General features: G+C 38.5%; 1 protein-coding gene across 1 annotated transcript in view; it reads left to right on the forward strand.

Moving 5' to 3' along the window:
- Positions 1–20,484, forward strand: part of LIX1L (limb and CNS expressed 1 like) — a 42,476-nt gene that overhangs the window by 12,654 nt on the left and 9,338 nt on the right. The window contains exons 2-5 of the mRNA XM_069217954.1: positions 1,974–2,137; positions 8,800–8,940; positions 15,500–15,595; positions 18,050–18,127. Coding sequence (XP_069074055.1) covers positions 1,974–2,137; positions 8,800–8,940; positions 15,500–15,595; positions 18,050–18,127 — 479 coding nt within the window. The remainder of the gene's footprint in view (positions 1–1,973; positions 2,138–8,799; positions 8,941–15,499; positions 15,596–18,049; positions 18,128–20,484) is intronic.

Genomic DNA, 20,484 nt, shown 5'->3' on the forward strand with positions numbered 1-20,484 from the left:
CAGTCCTGACATCCATCAAGTTTCAGGCAGCTACTCTTTTGCCCCAAAATCCAGGACGTCGAAATAACCAAAAGCTGTATTTGCTACTCCCAAGGCTTGTTGGTAGCCAGTCAGGCTACCAATAACTTTGATGCTGTGCCTTGATGGAACCCTGTGGGTCCAGTCCTCAAACTTTGTATCCTCTTCCTCACCAGCACCGTCCCAGCAACAAATCCAGTTCCCACATTCAGCATCTGGGACAGCCCAGGGCAACTCTGTACCCAGGCCCTATCATCCAGGTAAAACTCTACTGTTAGAACGTGGTCTTGTGACCGTCCTCACCTTACCATCCAGTGGTTTCTACTGAACTTGACCTGCAAGTGAACAAGGGTCACTAGTGTAATTTCCCATTGAGCGTAATGGTACTGTCTTGTAACAGTGAAACACACTGATCTATTTTCACTTTAAAACTCCATGATTCTGGCTATACTCATCGGATTGTCTTTGTTTTGGTGTCTAAAATTATATTAAAAAATCTACTTTCTTTTTATAAATTAGTCTCAGATTTCTTTTGAGTCGTGTGAATTACTAATCGTCCATGTTGGTACTCTGAAATGATTAACACATGTTAATTTGATAAAGCCTGACTGCTCTGTGCCACACTACAATGACTGAGCTAGGGGTTCATTATTGTGCATCCAAAGGAACTAGTAGGGGTAACATAAAGGTATTGCATAGTGAAGCATAACCCGCCTCATTGCATAATACCCCAATTTCCTCCAGTTATGTACATTCTCTGAAGTCAAATTTTGTAACAAACGTTTTCATTTTCTTGGTTACTAATGCACTTTATATAATAATGTGCACTTTGTGCACATTGTTCAAAATTACTAATTTGGTGGGTGTAAGCATCCACGTATTTCTCATCCCTTTAGCTGGCTTGGTTTCTTAAACCGGTCCTCATTCCTCTCTCTTTTATTTAAAAATAAAATAGTCTTGGATTACCTTAGTACAATAAATTATTGGTTGTCCTCCATTGTTCAGATCTTGGCTTGTTATATTGTAATTTCCCAAACAATATTTGAGACTTGGAGCAAAAGACTACGAGCGCGAACAGTGGTAGCTTACTCCAGTCTTTATTGGAGGAGTGCAAAGGTTGTACTATAATAAAGTGTTCCTTCCAGCTTGTATCAAAAATGCTTACCTTTTTTTATGCTAAACATGCACACACATGCAGCTTCTTTGTAAAGTTAGTCCTGCTAATACAAAATGAAAGACCTAATTGAGTTCCTTTGAATGCACACTTGTTATATTGCAAATAAGATGTAAGCTGTGCACAAAAGGCTTTCTTCGTGTGAAGTTGTCTAATTGAGACTTATTCGTATCTGGCAATGCAGACTGAGATTTCGTACCAGACGAACTGACACACTGAAATAAAGAAATTAGAATTCGGTTTGTCTCACATTTCCATCATGAAAATCGTAAAACATCAAGCTAATTTGGGGTTCTTTTCTTCTCTCCATGTGTTATAGTTTTATGATTGTGCGTTGTTATACGTGAACAAATGTCTTACCAAGTGGAGACTGGTGGGCTTTGTTTGATGGGAAAGATTAGTGTGTTCGTCTGGAATTAATGCTATTGAATGCATTATTGCTAAATCCGTATTGCTGAGACTTGTGGTCTGACTGCAGCAATGGCCACCCTTATTACAACTGGCGGCTTTCAAAAGCTGCAACCCTAGCAACCGAGGCTCTAGCGCCCTTGAATTAATGCTGCTATTCTTTTTTTAATTAAATTAATTTGTAGGAACCCCAGTGAACGATCAAAAGAATTTGAAGTGCTTTAATAGTACATAGCGAGGGACTTATGAATCTACAGTTTTAGTTCCGAAAATGCAATAAAACATACTGAAGACATTTAACAAATGATTGCGCAATAACATACGTTCCATTGTAAACCACCACTTATTTACTAACTGCCTCCACTTTCTACAGTTAATGTAGTCGAAGCACTTCAAGAATTCTGGCAGATGAAGCAAACGCGTGGTGCTGATCTGAAAAATGGAGCCCTTGTGGTGTATGAGATGGTCCCTTCCAACAGTCCCCCGTATGTCTGCTATGTCACCTTGCCAGGTGGAAGCTGTTTTGGCAGTTTTCAGGTAAGAAAATGGAGAATAAGCCTTGGAAGCTGGGTTTGTTTTCAGGAATGGTTTGAAGTTAATCTCTTATGCTGCTTACAGTCATACATCTGACATGTAAGTGGCATTCACGTTCATCACTGACTCTTCTTACGTCACTTTTACATCACCTTTACACGAGGCTTGTCATAAACCATCTACCATCTAAATAATCTCTCTCTATCTATATATATATATATATATATATATATATATATATATATATATATATATATTTCTTCAACAGATGGACAGATAGCCATCTGACGGCTGCACCGATCCCATCAAGTATCTCCCAAATCTCGAAATCGATTAAATCCAATGCGCTCGTATTTAGTTCATGAATTTATTTTGTTATACAGGTAACACAGAGTCCTGAGTGTGATGTCTGTCGACGCGTTTCGGCAAAACGCCTTCTACTGGACAGTTTGGCTGCTCAGCCAACATCATTTACATACAAATTTTAAGTCCTTCATTTATTTCCATAACACTTTAGTGTACTGAAAAAGCGGCGGCCATTTTGAAGCATGTAATGATCATTATTTAAATACAACACTTGATAAGAGAATGAACCTACATTAATGCTAATACTTTCAGAAAAAATTAGAATTAAAAAGTCATAAATATCAAATATAATAGAGAAAAGGCAATAGCTTCCAATAATTCATAATGTTCGGTCATATAAAGACATTACTCAAATGACAGGAAAAGTAACAATATAAATATAAATATGAACGAAGGAACTGTAGTATCATATTTTTAAATATTTCGATTGTCATTCGTTATATATAAATATCATTATTACTAACTAATTAATATCCTGTATTAAAATTCTATTTGACTATATTGTAGTGCTTGAGTATATATCTAATGCCTATATGATCAAATCTGATTCATCTCTATCCTTATCTGTATAGCAGGTAATTCTATAGACACATGTAGATAGGTTGTATTCAAGTAAGGCCTCAGCATAAAGTGCAAAGTGCTAAAAATCTATACTGATAATAAGTGCAAAAAAGCATATAAAGTGCATCAAAGTGTTACAAAACTCCAATTAAAACAGCCAATTCTATTGATTTCTTAGTCCCATATCATATTCCATATATATATATATGTATCTCTATATGTGATATTACCTATTCTGCATTTGCCAAGTTACAGGGAAGTGAAATTAAAGAATCATCATCAATAGCACAGTACAGATCTATATAATCATTCATAGGACCTAATGACACCTAAATTTCATCAAACTATAGTGTGAACTCAGAATAAAGAAAATTACTCAGTCATATCTACTTTACAAATTCTATCATGGCATGTTCATATGAGTTAATTATGATCTTCTCACCCATCCTTAAAAAGAGAATGTAAATAAAATACTGCTGAAATAGCACTACTATTTTTAGAATTTAGAAAACATAGAGAGTCTCTTTCTAAAATGAGAATAAAAGCAGTAAACGGTATATTATCATCTAAGATGGACATAGAGCTCAGCATCAAGATTGTGCCCCAAAGGGGATTCGGAACCCAATAGTAAAATCATTTTGGATTCCATTTGTCTGAGCTCAAGCGTTCTGTTGCCAGCTCTGGGATTGTTTTTGATATGTTTGATGCCATAAAAGGATAAGGTACTACATTCTCCTTTATGTGCCTCCCAGAAATGTTTGGCCAAAGGATAGGTTTTGTCATGATTTTTTATGGCTCTGAAGTGTTGTAAGAACCTGACTTTTAACTTGTGAATGGTACTTCCAATGTATTTTTTATGACATCCACATTCAATTACATAAATCACAAATTCAGTGTCACATGTGATTCGATCCTTGATCTCGCACTGACGACCATCAAAAGTTTGGTATTTGTATGTATTTTGAGCGTATTTACAGGCCTTGCAATGGCCACATTTCCAAAATCCCAAACTTTTTTGGCTCAACCAAGATGTGTTGGTTTTTGCTGAAAAGTAGCTTCTAGTTAGATAATCTCCCAAGGAACGTGCTTTGCGAAATGTTATGGACGGATGAGTTTCTATGTGATCATTGATAATAGGATCGTTCTGTAAAACGTGCCAATTTTTTTGGAGTATAGTTCTTAGTGAGTCATGTTGTTGGTTATACTGAAAGAATACTCTAGGTGCTGAGTGTTGGGAATCATTGCTGGTCACTGTGTTATTAAAAAGTAACTCATCTCTACTTTTATTCCTTACTCTGTATAGTGCATCACTTAAAATTTTTGGAGGATAACCTCTACTTCGAAACCTGTCCACCATTGCCTTGGATTCCAAGTCATATTGGTTCTCATCAGAGCATATTGTGCGAGCCCGCAGTAGCTGGCTGTATGGTATGCTCCATTTAAGTGCATGAGGATGCCCACTATTAGCATGTAATATGGAATTACAGGCCGTGGGCTTTCGATATATAGTTGTCTCAAGATGATTTTTTTTTCTACTTTTAGTTGGACATCTAAAAAGGAGATAGTATCTCTACTAAAGATAGCATCTAAATAGATGTTGAGTTGGTTGTTATTTAGTACATTTATGTATTCCAACAACAGTTGTTCTGTGCCGTCCCAAATAATGAACAAATCATCGATATATCGCACCCACAGTATCACTCTATCCATATAGATGTTGTTACTTTCTGACCATGCCACCTCCTTCTCCCACCAGCCCATATATAAATTGGCATAGGTGGGAGCAAAGGATGCCCCCATAGCTGTCCCTTGTTTTTGTAAAAAGCTTTCATTATCGAAAAGGAACAGATTGTGTGTAAGGCAGAATTGTAGCATCGATAGGAGCATATTAGTATGCTCCAGGAATTCAATGGATCGTGTTTGTAGAAAGTACCTACAGGCCTGTAATCCATATTCATGTTTAATGGATGTATATAAAGATGCTACATCCATGGTGACCAGCAAGTAGTCTTTATGCCATGGGATGTCATGTATCTTGGTCAAAAAATCATTGGTGTCACGAAGGTATGAAGGTAGTTCTGTGACAAAGGTACATAAGAACAGGTCCAAATATCGTGAGGTGTTCTCGAGTAATGATTGATTCATACTGACTATTGGTCTACCTGGAGGATGGGTTTTGTTCTTATGAATTTTAGGTAGGAAGTAAATACATGGAATTTTAGGATAGTCAATTTTCAAATACATAAATTCATCATAATCCATCAATTGCTTAGTATACCATTCATTTAGCATATCATGATATGTCCCTTGGTATTGGGGTAAGGGGTTGATCTTTAATTTCTCGTAATGCTCTCTGTTCATCAATTGCCGATACGCTTCTTTAGTGTAATCAGTTGTATCCATGACAACAATGTTGCCACCCTTGTCTGAGGGCTTAATGACAATTGAAGAGTTCGACCTCAGTGTATTTAGATCCTGCCAATCTCGTTGCGTAAAGTTCGATCTCGTCTTTCTCGATGTCTTCAAAGAGCCCTTACTACGAAATTTGTCGATGTCATTAATCACTAACTCATGAAATATGTCTATCAAATTGCCACTGGGTAGTGGGGGATTAAATCTGCTCAACAATTTTAGATTACTTTTATCATGAAGGTTAGTTATAAATCCCATCTGGTTAAGCGTATCTGTACTCTTGTTTGTATCATCATGTATGGAACATCTAGCTTCATTGCTGTCATGATCTAACTCATTGATAGCTATCAATTCTGAGCTATCAGCAATATTGAATCCAGAGAGTCCAGCCCTCTGGTTGACGTTGTCTATCATTCGATTTATATCTTTGTTTGAGAAATGCTTAATGAGACGTAGTTTGCGAACAAATTTATACAGTTCAATACGGGTGTTAACATAGTCCCATTGAATATTGGGGCAAAAGCTTAATCCTAAATCAAGTATACAAAGCTGATTATCAGTCAAGGTACTGTGCGAAATGTTCACCACAGTGCTCAAGTGATTCAATTTATTGACTGGTCCGGGATTAAGTTCTAATTTGATTGTTGGTTGCTTCTTCTTCTTACCCCGCCTCGTCTTCCGCTTCCTCGGCCACGCCTGCGATTTTGCCCAGGAGGTGGCGTGACCATTTGCATGAGGCGCATTTCCCCCTGAAAATCCAGCTTATTACGTGGTAACTCGTCAGCAGAGGACTCTATTTCTGAACTGTCATCTGCAGATATCTGTGGTACAGCACAATCAGCCCCACTCTTGGACATATCTTTATGTATTTCCTTCTTTGCTTCCGCAGTGGTTGCTTTGTGGTTGGGTAGGTCCTGTCATGTCATTGGTCCCCACCCACCCATAACTAACTCAGATTGAACAGTAACTTTGTAAACCGCTGCCACCGGCACACCAGACCATCGCACAGGAGTTCTGGTTAAGAACCTAACCAGCTGCCGTGGTAGGTTTTATAAAACCTAGGATTAATGCCATTTCAAAAGCAAGGTAGTCTTTCAGCACTCCTGTTTGTCACACATTATTACTGCCCAGTATATGGCCTGTCCTATTGTTAATGGTGGTCTGCAATGTAGCAAAGTGCCTGTATCGTTAGTAAGTTTACTACCAAAAGTATGTGGCCAGTTTGCAGTTTCGGAGGTGTACAGCACCCGCAGGTTTTCTTATCTGTACACATTGGGTGGGTGTCCCTTCATGCCCTAGCATTCGCAGTGTGTCAAGTAATACATTTCTTCATGAAATACCATAAAAGTGCATGTCTAAAATTCACATGTATACTTATTAAAACATTATTATAGAATAATTCCTCTACCACAGATCTCATTTTTATAGCCATGGTTAAACTAGGCCGTACTCCAAAACAAACAGTTATAGAGGGCAACCTTTGTAAATATAAAAATAATATCCGTTTTGTGAATTTAAAGCCTGTCGGCAATGAAACAAGGTACGTAATGAAAGCGAATTTGTAGCAGTTAAAAAAAAAAAAAAAACATCAAAGGGATCATAGTTTGCAAGGAATAGTTTATTGCATGGATACACCGTATTAGGAGTAGAATGAGGCCAACCATAATGAGAAGGGGTAAATATAAGGTGCCAATTCTAAACCTAGTTAACAGGTTACCATCCAATACATTCTCATGGTTCCGGTCTTAACATTTTTGCTAATTTATAGATACTCACTATTTCCTTACCAGTATTTTCCATCTCCCTAAGAATGGATCTTTTTTCCCCAAATCTGTTGGATACCCAGGTCTTATAGGTTTTCCGAAGAATTAGTGGGTTAAAAAATAAATCTGGAAAGATGTTAACTTTTTTTTTTTTTTTTTTTTTTTTAAATAATCTTTCCCACCGAAACTTTTGTATAGTAACGTTAAAACAGTGTCATGAGTTTATGAATTGAACTAAGTAGAGAATAATAATTGGCTGGAAGCCTGATTATTCTATTCAGAAGATACCCCAATCTGCACATTATGTCATATTGAGAATACTGTAGCCCAATCTAGTAAACGCTTGCAGAATCCATTGTCTTTTATCTACAGACAAAACCCATCTATATGACCGCAAATATCCGTTCTGAATGGTACCATAGGCATACGTTTCCATATATAAACAATTTTTTTGTGTTTTAGTAGGTGTATTACGCACTTTTATTTCTAATAATAGCATACGGGAGGCATCTCGAGTGGAGGGGTGATGATGTGCAACATGGAGGGTGTAAAAAAGAAAGTGATATGCCGCATCATAGCGCTTTTCTTTTCTTTTTTGGTTACACTTTTAGGTATGCTGCCGTGCATCATGGCTCAAATCATAGTCAAAGCCACTAGGTTGCTTCGGCAAGATTTACTGGCTTTTGAAATGCTGTTGTTCTGATGGGGACGGGTGGAAGGTCAAGGGGCAAGCAATCTGTCATCAGTGCGTATGAACACCAGGCAAAAAAGTGCCAGCAATAGCCAGAGTTGAGTTGTGGAAGTACAGGACTGCAGAGTGGAAATATGTAAAAACCATACACTAGCCACCATGTAGAGGAGAGAAAAGGTTGGAAAGAATGTAGGAGGGAGAGGAGGACGCCAGAAAATCAGGAAATGTTTTTCTTAAAGAAAACAAGTTTATTCTCCGAGAAGAAAGACCCACGACAGCAGAGGCACGACCATCCGATCCGAGGGTCCGACGCCAACTGACAGGCTCGGAACCTCGACACGGATTGTCAAGCAGAGCTGCCTGGAAGGAACACAAAAACAAAAGGAAACATTGCGCGAGAGAACGTGCGCGTGAGGCAGAACGGTGTATACGAAAAACAACTAACATAACAAGCATTTAAAATATAAATAGAAATACATAACCTATTACATTGAGATTAAGAACAAAAGGGTCTATACTTCCAGCCCTTGTTTAATGTTGCACAAATGTGCGATGTATGCCGCTATTCACCTCGGCCCTAACCACAAATCTTTCACCATTCTTATTTAGCGTGGCACACATTTTAAGTGAATTGTTTCTTCTTGAAGGAAAACTGTTTTTAATCTACCCTCCTCTTCATGACTTTTAATAATGTTCATAAATTGGAATTCTGTTTGGGTTAATACAGTGCCTTTAACTGAAACAGTCTAGACAAAGCTGTTTCTATACTTGGAATAATAGCTAACTAATTACCTTTTTTTTGTTTAATTTGAGAATAAGATAAATTTGCTGTACATTTTTTGTTGCGTCTTATCAATTTGTTGTCTCTCTAGTTCTGCCCAACAAAAGCGGAAGCAAGACGCAGTGCGGCAAAGATTGCACTAATGAACTCTGTCTTCAATGAGCACCCATCCCGCAGAATTACTGATGAGTTTATAGAGAAGAGCGTCTTGGAAGCATTGGCAACCTTCAACGTAAGTAATGGTAATGTTTGACAATTTCCGTCCACTAGACCAGATATATCCGACGTGTGGTGAAATTTGCTTCCTCTACATCTGGAAGTGATATGGAGCTCTTTTCTGGCATGTAATATTGCACACAAAACGCAATGAGGCAGTATTCATATTTTAGATAATGTATTGCTTTTCAGACCTGTTAATAACAGCTACACATTTGGTGGTCTTTATATTGTTGAACATTAATTCTGTTGGTACCCTGCTCCTTCTTTATTTTGTTTTATTTATTTATAAGGTATACGTGGGAGTGTTGCGTAGTACCCTGTGGCCTCCAAATGCTTGATAAACAGATTTGCATGAGCTGTAGAGGGCTGCTTAGTAAGGGTTGACAAACTGCAGTAGTTGTCTACAGTACAGTTTCTAGCGAAGAATTATGGATCCATGAACTACTTTGTTCTATCAGCAGCTATATATTTGCATGTACAACTTTGTGTGCGGTTGTAGAATTTGACAGAGGAGTCCATACACAAAGTGTGTCTTCATCAAGAAAAAAGGGTGAGAGTTGATGGCCCATTATTGTGAATTATTTCTACGTAGTGTGTTTTTATGATGAGTTGTTAATCTTCTGTAGTAGTGGTGCAATGAAACCACAAACGTTGATGAGTGGAATGGGGTTGCCAAAGTCTGGGCCTCTGGCAAACCCTTTTTTTTTGCCTACTGTTTGTCCAGACTGGGAGCAACCATGTGCATTGCATATTAACCTTCGTTCATGCTCAAGTAGGTACAGTCAGCCCATAATACCACATCCTTTCTGGTCAGGAAAGCAAAAGGTAATGAGGCCTCACTTAATTATAGAAACTGATATATTTCCTATAACATAGTTGTCAAAAAAATATTGGTTACATGTTACGATTAGAATATTATCTTGAGCATGAGTGGTTTGAGTTATAGGTGAAACCTATCCCATAGATCACTTGTTTTGAAAGTCCAGGTCTTCGTAAAAAGATCGAACAAATAGTAGACCTTTTTGGTTGACAAAAAGTGCTTACATCTCTGTACATGTTAAATCGTCAAATAAATGCATTTAAATTAAATATTTCTTTGTCTGTAGTGACAGTCAACTGTCAAGCTGTCCTACCAAGAAAAAAACGCAGGTGAAAGACTTGTCTGGTAGCTGCTGCTCTGTTGTCTGAAAGAGTATCTCACTCACTAATAGCAGAAGTAGCTGTTGTAGTTGAGCAATGTATTAATCTGGCTAAATCTGTTTCAAGACCGTTTGATGATATTTTAACTTCACTCTCTTTAGATAATAAGGCTGTGGATTCATATCTCTCTCTTCCCTCTCGCCTAATCATTTCCTCATCGAATGTCTGTGGAGATGAACACCTCAATTTGCATGATTAGGGGTACAAAGGAAAGGGGTGAAATGGTGTTACATGTTGGCAATGGGGCTGGTGTTCACAGAAATGGCATCTTTCTTGTTTTGTTAGTGTTCTTCCCCATGCAAGAAATTAAGGAAATCAAATGAATTCAGGGACACCTTGAAAGGGGTACATAGAAAATTAATCATGTTGGAAAAACAGAATACTGATTCGAGAAAGGAGATTATATAATTCAATCCAAGGATCTCAAAAGAGATAGAGGGCAGTCCTGCAGGGGGATATGCTGGAGTGTACTAGCTGCCCAGAGAACAGCAATGAGGACTTCTTGGATAAAAGTGCAATGAAAAAAGGAAAATGAATAACTGAAAAAGAGAAGGAAACAGAATTTGCAATGGAGCCCTCTGTGCTTGCGTTTGTCAGGGATGAAAGACGCTTGAGGGTTGACATGACTGTAAAGTACAGGAATACAAGGCTCCACAATTGGAAGTATTGTGTAGTAATATATGTGAAATTGTAAGTTGATCATAACAAGCAGAAATAATTACATACTGAGGATACTGGAGATCAGTGACCACGGGTGACCTTTAATCAATGACATAGTGTGTCTCTTATTACATTGTCTGGTTTCCTTCCTGCAGCATATTAGTTGCCCTACAAAGGCGATCACCGGGGCCATGTTTAAATTTGAATGGCACCAGAACTTAGAGCTGGTAAATTTGGATATATTGTACTCGAAAATAATTTGTCATGCCCAGCTTGCTTTAAAGGGGTGAAGAAATACAAAACAGAATAAGCTTCAAGTAAGTTCTTAAAGTGGGAACGAAAGTTTGAACTCTTGTGAAGCAGTTCTGATTGATACAAACCAATACACAATAACTACTGGAGAACGTTAATGGGCTAAAGAGAAACATGCTAATATTCATTGGGATATGTTGAATCCTCCTAAACAGATTTACCCATGGTACTGGTAAGCTGAAAAATAAAAGTAATCCTGATTTTGAAGATAAATCCGAGTGGATATACACATCTACTTTGGTTAAGTTTTTCATTTATAGCGATGCTTAAAGGCTGTGTCTAATGATGGGAAGAATACCAGGGGGTTTTGAGGGTTGGGGCTTCTCAGGGCCTCTGTAGCTAGAATGTGATTTTGCAGTTTCAGAAAAATTGAGGTTTGCAAGCATGTGTATCCCCTAATCTTTATTACCTTTTTATGTTTGGCCGATCAAAGGGGATAGTGGCTGTCTGTCGAGGGTTTGAGAGATGGCTATCAAGTGGAAGTGAGACATTTTTAGTTGACTGCACTGAGTATGACCAGCCTTTCTGTATAAGCTATACCCAGTTTAGTACATCTGCCTTCTCCTGGGTTTTGTGCCATACGCTTACTGTAGTCAGATATCTCTCTCCGTAGGATTTGACCAAAGTGCGGCCCTGCATAGATTGTTTACTTAGAACAGATTATACCAGAGCTGTGTTTTCTTTCTAAACTTGTTTAATTTCTTTATGCCCGTCTTCCCTTATTGTTTTAACTCCCCAGGGACTCAAGTCCACAAAGGCAGTAGCCTGGTACTTATTCATGCAGATGATGCAACGTTAATTAATACCTTTGCCTTCTAGTGCGGCCAATTTTGATATTCAATTATGCACACAAAACAGCCTAACTTGGATACAAGCAAAAGGTAAAAGATATTTGATAGTAGTCGCCATTTGGAGAAAATAAAACAGACCCTCCTTGTAACAAATAAGACAAGTGTAGTCCTCTTAAATATTTGCAGTATTGTGTATGTAAGACTGGGTGAAAGAGTAGATATCTTAAGGCTCTGACTTTGAGATCGTGTATCACAATATCTCATACTAACTTTAATTATTTGTCAGGTAGGTACTCATTACCTCTACTTTTGAAAGCCAACATAGGAAAGCTTTTCCTCCATCTCATTATGCAGATGGAAATTTGGGCTGGAACGCCAGCTGTTACAGTTTGTGCTGAGGAGAAAATGAACCAGTGAGTTTATTTCCTCACCCACTGTGATCTCCATGATGGCTTTTGATAGAGAATTGGGTCTGCTGCCCTTGTCATGCTGTATTGTAGTGCTTTTTGCTGTTATTAAAATCTTTGTTTTGTAGTGGAAACAAAACATTAAAATTAATATCAACCCATCTAGGAAGTGTGATGCAGTGTTAAAGTATGGATTGATCCCATAGGATTCATTGTTACCTGTTTCAATTGACTGAATTGGGGGGGGAAAAAGAAAACTTTACTTGAAACTGATATTAAGTATGTTTCAATTAGCAGAAAACTCTCAACCGACCGAAGAGTGAATGTGTGCAGAAAAAGATGTAGGGTTACATGTAACCTTTTATCGTTCTCTGCATACGAATATAAATTCACATTATTCAATATTCCAAATGGATCTACAGACTCGATGACAATTCTCAACTAACTTTCTCACTCTCAGGTGCCTGCCTCCAGTGAAGTTAGAAAGCTCAGGTTGCAAAAGACCTATTGTGGATTTAGCCCACTCATTGCTCACCATTGATTGGCTTTATTGTCAGTCTGATTTGTTTGCTTCTTATTCAAAGGCATGCCATCTTCTTCTGTTTGTCCCTTCCCTGGAGCAAAGCCTCTTTGCGATCTTTTAGATTGCCTGACTTTTATTCTTCGAATGCTCACTTTTAGGAAGTACTTTTTTCTTTTTCATTCTGCGCTCCATGAGAATGCATGTGTTTTCTAACTCCCTCTCGTGTGCTGCTTCTTCCGTCCCTCTGTCCACCTTGTGGTGTTTTCCTCAAACCCCTCCTACCTTTTCCATAAAAGTACAGCAACAGGGTTATATTTTACTGGGGTATGACTGGAGAGTAGACTTTAAGGCTTTTTTATTTATTTATCTCCTGTGTTCCACGTACTTCATGAAAGCACAATGTTTGGTGTACAAATTATTTTATATGGTCCTTTTGGAAGGGCTGCCTGCACTTGTCCAGCTGGCATCTGAGGCAAAAACTGTACTTGATGCTGACCCTGAAGGTTCTTAAATCTGCTCTCTAGGCTGTTGCAGAGGACCAAATGGCTAAATGTTGTAGAAAATAAATTATGTCTTGGGAAGCGTTTCCATTTTTACATACCTTTACAGTACTTATTCTTTTTAAATCTTATCTGGGGCAGTGCATGTGGTGTTGCTTGTGAGATCTTTTGTCAACGTAAACTCAAAGCGGCTTAGAGCCCGCCTCTTACTTACCATTGGTTGGCCTCTTTGTCATTCATTTCCTTGCTTCTCATTGGGGCCAGTTTCACTTACTCTTCTTGTGTTTGTTCCTTTGGAACATGGGCCAAGTACTGATTAATTGTTTAACTAGTGTTCTTGGGCTGCTCGTGATCAAGTGAGATTCTTTTTCATTTGTTGGTTTCAGGTGAAATAGGAAAGCAAATTCAGCTGCTAACAACATCATGTGCAGATATGTGACCTTTTCATACAGATCACTTCTCTGAAATGCAGTAGCTTTCACACAGTAGAATTTACTGCATTAACACACCCAGAGACCATGCTTTTTATGTTCTTGAAAGTGGTATACCAAACTTGGTTCTGGCAAGAAAATATCTCAGAAACCTGGACTTCGTGGTGCTTTCATATAGTATGTAATAATGCAGCACTTTCTATTTTTTTGACCTTTGGCAAATAATTGTTGCATGGAGATTGATGCAGAGAAGGAAATGGGTGCCTCTTGTAAAAACAAAAAAAAAAAAAAAAAAAAAAAAAAACGTACTTTACAGTAATTTGTAAAGAGTGAAGGACATTGCCTTTCCATAGAACAGGTGCATAAAATGTTCTTTAAAGCATCTCTTATACTGCTCATTATTAAAGAAGCTCTGCTTTTCAACATACCGAAGACAGTTCGATTTCGGCAGTCTCTCGGATTGAGAGGTTGTGGATGCTGTAATTGTACATTTATTGATGAAAAATCAAACACAACAGTGAGGTTTAAGGCATATACCTTCATTAGTTCCATGATGTCGTAAACAAATCCATTCAAACAGCCAGTTTCGGGCAGTGTACAGTTAAGTTAGTGAGCAGGAGAGAAGGACAGCTAACACCATTAAAATAATGTCGGTGTTGTAAAGAACACTATTTTTGTGGCCAAAAAGGGATTATAAAAAAAAAGGGCTGTGATGCGTCCTGCTCTGGCCGTGTCAGCACTTTTTTTCCGTTTGTCACATAACCCCCTCCACCACCATATTTGCTTACCCTGTCACCCCATCCCCTTTGTTGCTTGCCCTGTCACTTCCCACCAGAAAAAAATTGTAATAATCCAGCCAGCGCTGACTGCCTCATAGCACCTTTTTGTGTTGCTTTCCCGTTGTTGTTGCTTGCCCTGTAATTCGCCGCCATAGATGCGTGTCCAGGCACCTAATCATGGTACTTTTTTCCTAACTTTCAGCCGCGCTGCTGTCGAGCATGACTGAAAGGCATTGTCAAAGCCATAACTCTCACATAGGTGAGGCCTGTTGGCTTTGTCAGTGCCTGTTAAATTTTGTTCAACATTTCCAGAGAAAAATATTTAAAAAGTAAACCATAGCATTTATTAAGATCGAAAACACTGAATTTAATGTGCAGGTTTTAGATAATAAGATATGGGTTTGCTTTTCCTCCAGCATTTTGCATTTTTTATATTTACTTTATTAAAATAATACTTTGCATACAAACATTGGAAAAGCCAACAGATAGCACTTTAATTAGAAAGGCAAGATGTATTAGCTTTTCCTAAGCCTTTTTATAAATGCAGTGCATTCTTTTAGGCTTGGTACTGTACTGTTGGATAAAATGTAGCATTAGCTGTAAATGTTGTATTTTATTGATGATTTTTGTGATTATTGTAAAGTTACGATAGCTATTCAGTATAAGATTTCTGAAATTTCTAAGTGCTTATGCCTTGTCACCATGGAATGTCTGGCTTGGACATTATTGGAAGAATCTCAATAGGCAAGTGCTTCCAGCACATCTTATGGCAAGAGCTATTCAAAATGGTATGCCTTCCCAGCATTTGTCCTCTCAAACTCAAACTCAACAGATGCTGGAGTGTATCAAGAAAAGATTTGTGTGTATTGCAACAATTCATTTTTAAATGGACTTGAGTTTCATCACTCCAGTTGCTACTTTTGTGTGGTTCTTCATTACTTTGACTCCTCAACATTTCCATTCTTACAGGGTAACCGTGAAGAAGCTGATAATCCAAACACAGGAATTGGTGCTTTCCGCTTTATGTTGGAATCAAATAAGGGAAAGTCGATGCTAGAGTTTCAGGTAAAGCCTTGTTTTTTTGCATTCATTTTCTTTAAGATAATTTTGCCTATTTCAACAAATCAACAGTTTTCTCGTGCATTCCTAAAGAAGTATCTCTGAACATGCAGTTCATTTTTACGCCTTAAGTAATGGTAGTCGTCTGTAATTCTGACCACTGAAAATGGTATCACCTTTTCAGTTGCTTCCCCTGCCTCTTTGAAGGAATGTTGCAGAGTGGACCCTTCAAGGCGCACAAGCAGTTTTTAGTATTGTTCCTCTTTTTTTTTTCTTTTTTTTTATTACCCATCTTTTTTTTTTGATGAGAATTACAAATCATATCTGTGAAGTTATGAAGTACTTCTAAATTTCCAAGAGTAAATAAAGCACATGTACTAACAGAAAGCTATTTTTCACATCTGCCTTTAGAGCGAAATAGTGTTTTGGAATTTGTTTGGGAAGTGCAGTGCAGTGCGTGCCTCTTACTCATTGTCCATACAAGAACTTATTCCTGAGATAATTTTATAATTATCCACCATTGCTGTTTCCTGTTTGTAGAAGTGGAGATTATTTTCTGCATCATAGGATCTTCATTGCTTGTCATAGACTTTAGAATAATTCCCCACTGTGTTCAGTGGACTCCGAAAACATTTCACAGATATTTTGAGAAAGGAAATGAATTTAACATGTCCAGTGTAAAAGTGATTTAAAAAAGCATCCTCTAGTTAGCTTCTTGATGACATTTTTTTTGCCCTGAGTTTACACTCTTATATTAAGAAAAGCCACGAAAAATCTAGATTCCAGGGTCCTGAGTCTAGAGTGCACTTAAAGGTGTCTGTTGAATGAGGGTAAAAGCGGTCTGGCAAGCATTATATTTAATATAGTGCAAGACAAGGTCGTCTATGCATTTATGGAGCCTTTATCTTTCCATTCCTGGCATGCGCTGTACTGTCAGATGGGTTTTTATAATCTGTTCTTGTTTCCAGTTTGAGAGTGTGGGGGCCTAGCAGAACAGACTGCGCATGTGGTGTTTTATTTTTAATTTTTATTTGTTTTGTTTTTTTACTCCGTCTCCACAGTTTTTCTGTCAGACCTTCGGTCCTAGAGAGCAGAATATCAGAGGCAATGCAGTTTCTAACAATCTTTGTCAAAGAGTTCGACGTAAAACAGAGGTATGTCATTGACATCCTCGCCCTTGGGAATCGGATCTGTATCAATATTGAAGTGCCCCCTCCTGCGACCATTGTCTAGCTGGACCATGTCACACCACTTGACGTCAAGACAGATTTCTCCGCCAAGTCTAAGATAGAGGGCAAGACAAGCTTCATCCTTTCTCTGGCCCTACAGGGCTCTGCTGTGGGCACTCTTAAAGGCTGTCTATCTGCCATTTTTGTTTTGTTGTGGTTGCCTGATCAACCTTCCTTGTTTAAGTCTCCTATTGTGAATAGGTTCCTTAAAGGCCTTACTCGTATGTTTTCTCCATCCCCATTCATTATGCCCCAGTAGGATTTGAATTTGATTCTGACATACCTGAAGTGCTCTCCTTTTGAGCCTCTTCGCAATTGTTCTCTCAGGGTTCTCACTTTGAAAACAGCTTTCTTTGTGGCCATTGCATCTGTCCACAGGGTGAGTGAGCTGCAGGTATTGTAATCTAAGCCGTCCTACCTTTCCATCTACCCTCGCAAAGTGGTGCTTCGCACTAGGGCTTCCTTTTTGCCAAAAGTTGTCATTCCATTCATGTAGGCTAATCCTTAACCTTGTCAAGGTTTTACAACCCACCCCCCCCAAAAAACACTTCATTCTAAGGAAGGAGAGAGACTCACTGGCTGGACCCAAAACGAGCGTTGGCGTTCTGCTTTGATCATAAAAAAGAGTTCTGAGTGGATGACCAACTCTTTGTTGGTTATTTGGGTGCGTAGAAATGTCAGTCAGTGCAGAAGCGGACCATCTCCAAATGGGTCGTTCTCTGCATTAAGATCTACTACACACTGAATAAGAAGCAACCTCCTGAGGGTTTGCATGCTGAGTCTACCAGAGCTAAAGCTGCGACCACTGCGTTAGCACGTGGAGTTCCGGTCCTTGACATCTGTTAGGCGGCACCGGGGTTATCTCTGCACACGTTTTCCAAACACTACTGCTTGGAAAGACAGGTCTGTAGGTATGGGACTCCTGTTTCAGGGCCTTAGTTTTGACGAACTAATGGTCCATGTTCTTCATGGCTCTTTACATCTGGTGTGGAAAGTGGTGAAAAAAAACTGATGTCAGCACACCGTTGCGGTACCTATAGAGGACCTGAAACTTCACATCCAGCTTGGACAATGTGGGTGACTTATGCGGAGCTGATAGATGCCACCTAACGGCGCGCAAGGGTACTGCTCTAAAACAAATCTCAGGATCCATACTCGACGCTTTTTCTGTTTTTCGCTATATTTTTTTGTTTACTGCTATTAAACCTTATCCTGTTATTTGTAATCCTAGGAATTGATGACCGTTTTCCAACTGTTACATTGGAATGGCAGCCTCAAAGCAATGAGAGACCGACAGTGCTCCAGACAGGTAGCTTTTTCATTCACTCATTTCATACAAGATTCTTAATTATTGTTTGATTAAGCATACATTATGAAAAAGGGGTATTGTTTTCTTGCAAGCCCTTCCTCTTTCTGTTTACCTCCATGTATGGCAGTCTTTTGCTGCACAATGATTACTTCTCTTCAGTAGTTGTCACCTGAGACAGCACACATGCTGTTGCTTTTGATGATCTATTGGTTAAACAAAAAAAGCCCTTATGAAGGGGATCTTAGCCCACCTACTACTAAACTTTGGTTGGCCTTATTGCCACTCAGATTTGCTTCATTTTCAGCTTCATGTCATCTTCATGTTTTTGTTTTCTTCACTGGAGCCATGAGCTAAGTGCTTATTGATTCCTTGCTTGGTGTTCTTCAGCGCTGGTTGTGCTGGATTGTGGTGTTTCTTTCTTTTTTTTTTTTGTTTAGAGTTGTATTGTTTGTTTGTATGTCCTTCTTATTCCTATGTTGCTCTATCTCATTTTGTAGCTGCTTTTATGACCATTTGTTTTTGCTTTTCCGTCTTGGGCTGCCTCTCTCGTTTTTGCTTCTTAGATATTTCAAACTTTACTTTCCAGTAAGCATTTCTTCTCCGACCAGTCTTGTCCAAGTCAAGTAACAACAGAACAACACAATTTATTACATTTTGGTTTAGGTACATGTTGCAGCATTCCTTAAAGGGTGCCTTTGTTTATGACTTGTGTTAATTTTGGTTGCATTCCGTTTAATGCCACCTTCCTTCCCAATTTGGGAAAGCCACTGTAAGTTGCATGGTTTTAAATTGTACCAACTGGTGATATTGGCGCTTGCCTAAATATTTGTGCATGTGTGTTAGCAGTTCATAGGTTGTATGCCTCAAGAACTCACCATATCATACTTATACCATAATATAATATACCATAACATGCCATGACATACCAGACCATAACCTACCATATAATACAATAACATACTATACTATACAATAAGAGACTATACCATACAATTCAATGATAGTCCATAACATATAATTTTATACCATACTATGCAGTAACGACCCATACCATACTATAAACTGATGGACCATTTTGTACAATACGATACAATACTATACCATACTCTACATTGGATAGTACGATATGGTATACGCATCCAATCAGATCACCCTCGCCTTCTTTTATCCACCAATCACTGTCTACTTCATTTACCTCTGAGCCCTCAAGTCACCCTCACCTCGCTTTAATTATTGCCAGCCCTGAACCCCGAAGTCACCCTCCCCCTCCCTTTAACTCTACCCACTTATCAACACTCAAGTCACCTTCAACTCCCTTTACCTCTACCCACACCGAACCCTAAAGTTTTTTTCTGTCAGCCATGTGCAAAAAGAAATTGACAAAGCCAATAGCGCTGCCGTAGGCAAGACCTATTGGCTTTGATTGTGGTGTTTCATAACCCATGGTGTAATAATAGATAAAGATCTCTAAATGTAAAGATGAGCTGGTGTGCTGTACATTTACTTTGGAAAAAAGTTTGATCATTTGCCTTCCGGCCACAGTTGAAGGACTTTCTGTAGGTAATGTTAATTACCAATCCTGACTCTCACAAAGCATTTGTAGCTTTGTAGTGTAACTTTTATCCCCCTCATGGAGATGGAGATAAAGGTAAGTAGCACCTACATCCTGAATCTTTCTTGGCCTACTTTTTTGCTTTTTTCCAAATGTTAGGAAGGTCGAAATCCTGTTTCTGGCCTCTTTTATTTTTATTTTTTTAATCAATTTCTTTAATATCCATTCACCTCCTGTCTCGGCTGTGCCATTGGAAACAGTATCTTATTTCATATTGCTTAAATTTTGAAAGCTCAGACAATGGCACAAATTTGCTTCAAAGCGCAGATAAAGTGTCATCTGTTTTTAATGGAAATTTGAACATTTGATTGTGTATAAGTTCCAAATGATGTCTACTACTGAATTGTCTTTCGTTTTCCTCTGCCACGAAGTGGATTTTTGGAAATGCTCCTTCCACTGGTGTGCTGTGTGGTGCTGGTAGGATAACAGAATCAATGGTTTGATGTTTGTGGAGTCTTCCAATCGATGCTGGACGGTTGTCCTCTGTTTCAAGATGCCTTATGGTACCAAATAATAGTTAGGCTTCTGGTCTTGAGACCAGCTTTGTTTTTGGAGTTGTACATGGCAACAGGGTCTTTAAGCCTGTTGGTGTTGGGCTTTGCTATATCAGTTGAACTCAATCTTTCTGAAGTTGTACTTCATTTCCATCTGCTTATTTGGCAGAATGTCAATGACGATGAACTTTTCGACTATCACATTAATGGTTTCAGTATTAAGCTTCTTTCGAGCCCAGTTGGTGACTTCA

This window comes from Pleurodeles waltl, chromosome 12 (genome assembly GCF_031143425.1).
Source record: "Pleurodeles waltl isolate 20211129_DDA chromosome 12, aPleWal1.hap1.20221129, whole genome shotgun sequence".
Lineage (NCBI taxonomy): Eukaryota > Metazoa > Chordata > Amphibia > Caudata > Salamandridae > Pleurodeles > Pleurodeles waltl.